The 9501-nt window shown below is 45.8% G+C and overlaps 1 protein-coding gene across 1 annotated transcript; it reads left to right on the plus strand.

Moving 5' to 3' along the window:
* The first annotated feature begins 944 nt into the window (after positions 1-944).
* LOC125538116 (cysteine-rich receptor-like protein kinase 10) lies at positions 945-9268 on the plus strand. Its single transcript, XM_048701416.1, has 9 exons — positions 945-1035; positions 4112-4234; positions 6015-6380; positions 7640-7738; positions 7797-8011; positions 8099-8309; positions 8416-8653; positions 8741-8894; positions 8966-9268. The coding sequence occupies exons 1-9, from the start codon at positions 945-947 to the stop codon at positions 9266-9268; spliced, it is 1800 nt and encodes a 599-aa protein (XP_048557373.1).
* The last annotated feature ends 233 nt before the right edge of the window (positions 9269-9501 follow it).

Raw genomic sequence — 9501 nt, forward strand, 5'->3', positions numbered from 1 at the left:
ACATTGAAGAAAAAAGTAAAAAGGGAAAAGAATAAAAAAAGGAAAAAAGGAAAAGAACAAGAAAAAAAAGAAAAGAAACAAGAAAAAGGAATAAAAGAAATACCCAATTAAGAACCACCCGAAAACTGTCCAGCGCAACCGATTGATTTCTCCTTGGCGTAAACCCCCTCGTGGTCCAACCACGTGTCCCTCTGTAGCCCACACATCGCTCACCTCTTCCCATCTTATCTCTTTCCACGGTTGCCTAAAAAAAATCTCTTTCCACGGCCGCACTCTTCCTCGCTCGATCTATCTCCCGCATCTCATTCCCTCCACTGACGAAGCATCTGCATTGCCGCCGCAGTCCGCCGTCGCCTTACATTGCAGCACCAGTCGCCGTTGACGCTGCATCGCAGCACCCGCCGTAGCCGACGGCGATGCACCGCAAACATCTCGTGTTGCATCGCGGCTTTTCGCCATGGCCGCCAGTGCTGCATCACAACTTTCACCATGGCCGCCGCCATCGTATCGCGTTGCGTCGCATCACCTATCTCTGCATCGCAGCATCCGCCATGGCCGCCGGTGCTGCATCGCAGCTTTAGCCGTCATCGTGCACGCCGTGTTGGAGTTTCCGCCATGGACGTCGTGCTGCGTCGCTGCACCCATCGTCACTAACGCTACATCGCAACATCCTCAATGGCCGTGGGCGCTGCATATTCTCAGCTTCCGCCGTCTTCGTCGTGCGCTGCGTCGCAGCATCCGTTGCTGCCAATGAAAGCTTCGCAGGTCGGTCGCCGGTGTTGCGATGAAGCTCCGTCGAGGACGTCAAGTGCTTCAATGGAGCTTCGCCGGAGGGACACCAGTGCTGCAATGGAGCTTCGCCGGTGGCTGTCGGGATTGCGATGAAGCATCATCGAAGCGGCCGGTGTTTCCATGGAGCATAGCCGCAGGCGTCCAGTGTTGTGATGGAGCGCCACCGCGCCGATGTTGTCGCTGCAGTGAAGCTTCGCCGGCGGCTCCCCGGGCTCCGATGCAGCATCTCGCTGGTGGCTCTAGGTGCTGCGAGATCGAAGGAGAGAATGGGGTTGTTGTGTGATGTGAAGAGGAGATTGTGCGAGCGTAGACTATTCAAACGGCTGGAGAGGAAGGATCCGACGACGCTGTGGGGATGATCGTACGGTCAGCCAGGCGGCTTAAATCTCCCGGGCATCAACCGGTTGATTCGTAGCACTGGCCCTCATTTTTTGATTGCGTGCCACCATAAGCCATGAATGTGCATGGCTGAAACTCTTCGCGCCACAATGCACAGACAGCCGCGTTGCGACGCCATAGTCAAATGCTCTGCATGCGTACATGTGTGTGAACACAGGTTTGTATGAAAGCGGTGGTTTGATTGGCTTCACGCACCCACGTGACCCGAAAATCCGATGGCTGGTTGGCCTAATCGCACGGCTCACAAGGCGGTTTAAAAAACGTGATTATCATCCGACTGATTGGTAGTGTTGGCCATACCTCTAGCAAGTGTATGGTAGCAGCATGCAACATTAAAAGCCAAAACGACCGTCTCCATTGCAGCTACAAGAGATGCTGCTGCAAAGACATGCGCCGAAGTGGCTGCTACGAACGAGGGCTCGCACACTACAAGTCGAGGCGACGATGCTGCTGCAGCGGGCGTCGATGTGAGGCCGCAAGTAGTGCGTCGCTGGATGGCAGATTCTGTGATGGTGACCCGGCTCCTTCAACGGCTGCAGCGATGCTACTAGGCATGTTGCGACGGTAGGCCGACTGCTTCGGTGATGCTGCGACAGCGTGCGTCAACGGCCATGGTGATGCCGCGATGGCCGCCCGACTACTTCGGTGATGTTGCGTCAGCGTGCTTTGACGGTCGGGACAATGATGCGATGGCAGCTTAACTGCTTCGATGATGTTGGGACGACATGCTTCATTGGGCGTGACGATGTCACGACGTTGTTCTTCAAACGACCACGGTGTGCTTCGATGACATGCGTCGAGGGCCGCGGTGATGCTACAACGGCAGCCTGACTGCTTCGATTATGTTGCGACGCCGTGCTTCATTGGCGGCAACGGGTGCTTTGGTAGTCGCGGCGATGGCGGCATGCTTCAAACGATCTCGATCATGTTGCGATGACGTGCTTCGATGATTGCGACGATGCTGTGACGAAGGCCCGACTACTTCGATGATGTTGCAAAGGCGTGCTTCCCGACCATGTCAGTGCTGCTATGATGGCACAGGTGCTTCGACGATGATACAACAGCGGTCTGGCAGCCGCGATGGCAATGGTTTGACGGCCGTGGTGGGGGCGTTAAAAAGGCTACTCAAAGTTGCTAGTGTTTTACATGCAACGGGGATGCCCAAATTGCTGAGCAAAAGCAATGGTTAGTGCCAAACTCGCGCTAGGCTTGCTTAGAATGGTTACGGCATGCAGCATGCAGAGCCATGCGGTTAACTCAGTAAAGAGACAAAGGCTACTTAAAGGGTACTTCCTCCGTTCTTGAAAAGAGTGTACTTTTAACTTTAGGCTAGTCATAGTGAGAGTAACTTAACTAGTAAATAACGCACATCAAGAATTTTTTGCTTATGTGGCAAGTAATTAATGAGAGGTGATAACATAATATGTTACTGTAACATAGCGGTTTCCAAGACTAGATGAGTCTACAAGGTAATTAATGAAGCCATCTAAGTTACTACTATTATGTTACTTTGCATTATGAAGGTAGTAACTTAGCCTAGTGTCATATGCATGACACTAGTCTAAGTTACTCCCCATTATGACCAGCCTTATTGAAAAGTCATTCTTTTAATGTTTGACCGTATTTATATCATAATAGGCCAATATTTATGCCATCAAATTAGTAGCATTACATTCATGATAACATATATTTTCGTCATGTATCTATTTAGTTTCACAAGCATTGATATATTTTTGTACAAACTCGGTCAAATTTTAAGATATTTTAACCCTCCAACAAAGTTGAAAGTACACTCTTTCAAGGACGGAGGTAGTAAATGAGAGAGGGAGTAGCAGCAGCTACCGTGTAGGCACAAGCTATATGACGTATGCGTGTGCGCGAGGTAAAACATCAACAACAGCGGTTCCATGTGAACACACAAAGGAACGAGCGTGGAATCAGCCAGAACACATAGCCACATGGCGGCTGGGGAGGCGGCTTACGCCCGGCTGAAATCAACCAGATGATTAGAAACGTTTTCCATAATAAAAAGAGATAAAGAAGTGTCAATTAACAAGCGCTAACATATCCTAAAAAAGACAAGCGCTAACATGGCCTACTGGTTACTCATGTCCCTTAATCGACAGGTCCCCGGTTGAAAACTGTACTTGGGAGGGCAATTCCTACTTGACGCGCGCGGGTGTCAAGCTGTGGAGGAAACACCCGCAGCTGTTTTCGTTCGCGTACTTGTTGCGCCGGCCTACTACGGGGTTCGTGTGCTTGTTTTCGTTCGCTGCTGTTTCTTTCGTAGTTTTTTCTTCTTCTTCCATGTTTTGGTTTTCTCTCTTGTTTTTTTCTTCTGGTTTTGTTCCTGGTTTCTTCTTCTGGATTTGTCCTTGTTTCTTCTAGTTTGGTTTTTATCCTGATTTTATTTTCTGGTTTTTGGTTTTTATCCTGTTTTTCCTCTTCTGGTTTTGTTTTTTTCTTCTGTTTTTTTCCAATGAATATACAAATATCCACTATATTTCTGATTTTTTGTTCGGTGTATATTACACAATGTTCAATGCGTATTCGCAAATTGTTCAACGTATTTTCACAAATGTTCAGGGCGTATCTGAAATTTGTTTAGTGCGTATATTCCTATTTTTTCAAAAAAGTTCATCATATAATACAAAACATTTAATCATGTATTATTTAAAAGACTCAACTTATTTTAAGAAAATGTTCAACATATATTACAAAATGTCCAACGTATATTACAAAATGTTCAATGTGTATTTTAAAAAAATCAAAAAGGTATGTTACTTAAATATTCCCGCCTCGAATCAATCACTACAGCGCACCAGAAAAAAATTGTTAAGCTACCCTCATTGTGAAAAGGGAGGTGTGAGTTCGAGCTCTTGCTGACGCATTAATTTTTGTTTACTTTTTTACTTGACAGGAGCTCATTTCGTCCTAATGGGCGGGCCCATGCGCTATGCCTTCAGCGAAGGCTCTATCATTTGCCGTCGGCGCGTGGCAAATAGGAGATCTCACCTGGGAGACCGGGCGAGGCAAGCAACGCCACACGATTAAATAGGAGTTCTCTACATCCTAGGAGCTCTCAAATAGGAGTTTTCTTTTCTTTGCGAGAAAAACTTTCAATCTATTATTTAGAAAAATAAAAGCTTTTGCTACTCTGAACTTTAGCGACTTTTGTATAATCAATTGCCCCTCAGGCATGTAATAAGGTTGCAAATGTTTTAGCGCTATACGGGTCGAAGATGGAGCTTGCACCCCAAGCCGTATGACCGGGTCTCACCCCTACCTTTGCCCAGTCTTTGGTTGCCAGCGATTCTGCTCGACACATTGATTAATTGAATGAAATGTTTCAAACCCTCAAAATAATCATGGTAGTACAACGAACACTAGAATAATAAAAGTTACATCGAGATCCGTAAACCATCTAGCGACGACTACAAGCACTGAAGCGAGCTGAAGGCGCGCTGCTGTCATCGCCTCTCCATCGCCGGACCCGGGCAAACCTTATTGTAGTAGACACTCGGGAAGTCATCGTGCTAAGGCCTCATAGAATCAACGCACCAGAACAGCAACCGCCGCCGATGAAGAGTGTAGATGAGAAGGATCCAACCTGAAGACACAGGAACACAGACGAACGACGAACAGATCCGAGCAAATCCATCAAAGACAGATCCGCCGGAGACACACCTCCACATGTCCACCGACGATGCTAGACGCATCACCGAAACGGGGCTAGGCGGGGAGACTTTTGTTCCATCTTCAAGAAGTTGCCGCTGTCTCGCCTTCCTGAGTAGGACATAAACCCTAACAAAACTAAAAAAATATATTCTAAAAACGGAGCCCTCCCACTGGCAAGAGCCGAGATCCACTCTGCCTTCATGGCCCTAAGACCATCGGAGACGGGACGGACCGACGACAACGCCGGCGGGAGGCAAGAGAAAGCCTAGCTTTTTGGAAAAGAAAGAAGAAATAGGAGTTCTCTACATCCTTAGAAGAAGGACGTCATGTGTGGTTGGGTTCACCCCACGATCCTTTTGTAATTCAGGTAAACCTGACAATTGAGTAATAAAGTTGGTTTATCGCTAAAAAAAACCCTGGGAGACCGGGCGAGGCAAGCAACGCCACACGATTGGTGCCCAATTTGGTTCAGGTAGTGCCGGGCACACAGGAAACCGGGCCAAGCCAGCCAAGCGAGGATTCGCCAACCGGGCGAGGCAAGCAACGCCACACGATAGGTGCCCAATTCAGTTCAGGGTAGTGCCGGGCACACACGAAACCGGGCCGAGCCATAATGCATGGGCTTGCGAAGCCTATAAAATGGAGGAGGGCCTTGGGAGAAGAGGACCGGAACGTGCATTTTTGAAGAAAAACCTACAAAGCAATAAAAAAAGTGCACAACACAGCTCTCCAGATAATGTTTCTCCTCCTTAGCCTCCTCGTCGTCGGCATGCTGGCCTCCGACACGCCCGTCTGCCCGGCCCACCAGTGCGGCAAGGTGAAAATCCGGTATCCGTTCTGGGTCGATACGGGCGACGCTTGGCACTGCGGTCATCCGAGCCTCCGCCTCGAATGTCGCGGCCGCACACCCGTTCTGTTCTTGCCGTCGAGGGAATACACCGTCACCAACATCCTCTACGATGACACAGTCGACGGCGACCGGAGGGTCTCCCTGTTCGACCTCGACGTCTTCTCACAGCACAACAAAGCCTGCCCGTTCGTCGGCCGGAATCTCATCCTCCCGTCCGGCTCCCACCCGACGCTTTCACTCACCGCCAACGACACCAACCTCACCTTCTTGGTGAACTGCTCCTACATCGACGACAGCGCTAGAGCGGGACACCTCATCGACTGCCTCAACAGCGAGGAACGCAAGAGCACTTACGTGTTCCATGGCGACTTGCCCCCGTACGACTACACCACCCAATGCGAGAAAGTCGTCGCAGTGCCGGTTCTGAGAACGTCTCTGCATGGCGGTACAACTACAAACCTGCTTCACGACGTCGTCCCTGCGCTAAAAAAAGGCTTCGAGCTTAGGTGGTCGAGGTCGGCGGTGGTGAGTGAGTGCGGGGGCTGCGAGAATGGCGGGGGTTTGTGCGTCCACAAGCGGGAGGCAGGGAAGAAGTCTTGGACGTTCACGTGTGTGACAAATGCTAGTGCCGCTGCATTGGTCGTCGCACCCAAATCTCCAGGTACGTACGACATTGTATTGTATCCAGGTGGTTATTCCTTCACAAACCCGCATGTTGTCACTATTGCTTGCTTTACTTTCGGCATTTAAAATTGAGCCAATAACACTAGTGATGCTTGAACTTGGCTCAAACGATCAGTTTGGTGCTAGAACTTGTGATATGCATTGAACTGGTGCATCATCTTGGCTTTGGCATGTAAATACGGTAAAAATTCCGGCCGTACACTGCCACGGTGCTGACGAGACGTGATAGTGTCGTAGGGGACCCATTGTTGACGACTGGATGGCCAAGAGGGGCCCTGCTGTCACTGGCTAGATGGCCAAATGGGTGCATCTGGCCGGTTCTTTTTTGCAAACACCCCGTCAATTTTTTCTCAGAAAAAAGCCCATGTAAACACATATAACCCCTGAATCCCAATCTGTGTGTATGACCGGATTCGAATCTTAGACTGTACAACACGAAAGAAATAACCACGGGGCTGGAGTAGAAGAGTAGCCGCGCTTTGCCACGACTGTTGATTGTTGCGTTGGCAGCTTATGACAGAGCATTTAGTTAACCTGCATAATTAAGCATCTTATACCAATTTTTTCAACAACAAGAAAACATCATCTACCAAGACGAAACACCAATGTGCAAAGTTAACCATCTTCTTGTTCAGAGCAATCTCCTCCCCTTCTTGTAGTTAAAATCTCTTTCCTTTTTCCTTTTCTTATTTAACCTCAGCATTATTTTTTTTCCTGCTACTTGATGTCATAGGTTTTTGAAATATCGTTTCCTGTGTAACAGTACCAGCTCATGATATCTTGTTTTTAGATGCTATAAAGTAAATAAGTTAGATATAGAAACACCAATGAACCATTAATTTTAGAACAATCATACACTGTTTCATTTCAGATATTTTTACTGATTCTCCCACGAGCTAACAACATGCATGGTGCATACGAAAGCGAGTAGAGTAGGTATATGAAATTGGAGCGACCATGCCTCGCATCATGTTTCACGACAAGCGAGTTGGCATACGCCGCTCCTAAACAAATCAGTTTAAATTTAAACATGATTAAAAGAAACACATCATACAAATCATGTAGAACTATCAGATCGTAAAAACTTTGAACTCAAAATTTATTTGGTATTTTTGGATGTTAAAGTCAGAGAATTTAGGTAGTAATAGAATCTAGAGAATATATGTACACTTAACTAAATGCATGTTAAATTTTGAAAGCTTCATTCACTTGGTGACTATTTCTTATTTTGTGCAGTTAACAAAGAGGGTACTGTACTGAAGATTGCATTACCAATAATTGCTGGTCTTTTGATTCTCACATGTGCATCTTTTGTATGGGCATACAAGTTAAGAGGTAGAACAACTTTTTGTTTCAGTTTTTTAAGATGCATTGTCTATGACGTATTTGTAAGGCAATATTGATGTGAAGGTATTCATCTTAGGTGAACGGAGAATCAGCAATATTCAGAACAATGCTACACGACAACCCTTGGACATATTCACGCTCAATGAACTTGAGATAAATATAGAGCTTCCGTCGGTTAGTTTTGAAGAGATCAGTACTGCAACAAATAATTTCTCAAACAACAACATGATTGGCAGAGGTAGTTTTGGAGTAGTTTATAAGGTAAGATGCCATTTCACGATAGTGATCTTGTTAGATTTTTTCCATTCTCGTGTTCACTTCAAATTTAAGAAATATGTATTGATGTAGGGGATTTTCGGAGGCGGAAAGGAAGCCGCTGTAAAAAGACTCAGTAAGATTTCTAGGCAAGCGGCCGATGAGTTCAAAAATGAGGTGATCTTGGTTACCAAATTGAAACATAAGAATCTCGTTCAGCTTCTTGCCTATTGCGCTCACGAGGACGAGAAGTTGCTAGTCTACGAATACCTGCATAATAAAAGTTTGGATGCCTTCCTTTTTGGTATGTTCTAACTTATGGTCACAACTCACAAACCATTTTTTCTTTTGAAGACTTCTTGCAAAACTTTCTTTGGTTTACTGAGTTTATTTCGCATTGGCCTTCGAAGACACTACAAGGAGATCCATACTTGATTGGCCAACCCGGTTCAAGGTAATTAAAGGGCTTGCAAGGGGGCTTCTTTATTTGCACGAAGATTCAAGGTTGACAATAATTCATAGAGATATCAAAGCAAGCAATGTCTTGCTAGATGCAAAAATGAACCCCAAAATATCTGATTTTGGTATAGCAAAGATATTTGAGGGAAATGAGCCACAATCAAAAACTACCCACATTGTCGGGACACTGTAAGTAATACATGAAACCAACTTATAGTTTGACATGGTAATTATTTAGCGGTCAAATAACATAAATTTTTTAAATGATTCAAACAGCGGTTACATGTCTCCTGAGTACGCAACAGAAGGTTTCTATTTTGTCAAGTCTGACACCTATAGCTTTGGTGTCCTACTGTTGGAGATTATAAGCGAATTAAAGATTAGTTCAGTCCATGTCATAGCGGATGACTCACCAAGCCTTACGGCTTATGTAAGTACATAAGATTCTCTATTTTCAAAAACTCAAAGCATCATAAGAACTTCATGATTTCATTGGTTTAGGCGTGGAAGTTATGGAAAGATGGAAATGCGAGAGGATTGGTGGACTCGTCAATTGTGGAAAATTGTCCACTTGACATAGTCGTTAGATGCATTCAAATAGGTCTTCTATGTGTTCAAGACTATCCAGATGATAGGCCATGCATGTCATCCATTGTCTCCATGTTGGAAAATGAAACAGTTCAGCTTCTTCCTCCGAAGGAACCTTTATACTTTCGACAACAGAACCATGGAACAGGAGACCACGGAGATAATGTGGGCATGTCCGTGGATGACATTACTATCACCGAGGTAGAGGCCTGCTAGATATTTACTTCCATTGATCTTTTATGTAAACATCTCTAGTTTGTATATTCATATTCGTACAAATAAATGAATAGTTTATGAATACATTGGAATCCCCTGTGTTATTTTCATATATGGTTTCCTTATTTTGAGAACTTCGGTAGTAGTTTCTGCATCTATTTTCACCTTGTCTAGTGGAAGAAGCTACTCGATCATGTGTGGATCACTTATGCGGTTGTTTTTCCTTCTATGAA

The sequence above is a fragment of the Triticum urartu genome, chromosome 2 (assembly GCF_003073215.2).
Source record: "Triticum urartu cultivar G1812 chromosome 2, Tu2.1, whole genome shotgun sequence".
Lineage (NCBI taxonomy): Eukaryota > Viridiplantae > Streptophyta > Magnoliopsida > Poales > Poaceae > Triticum > Triticum urartu.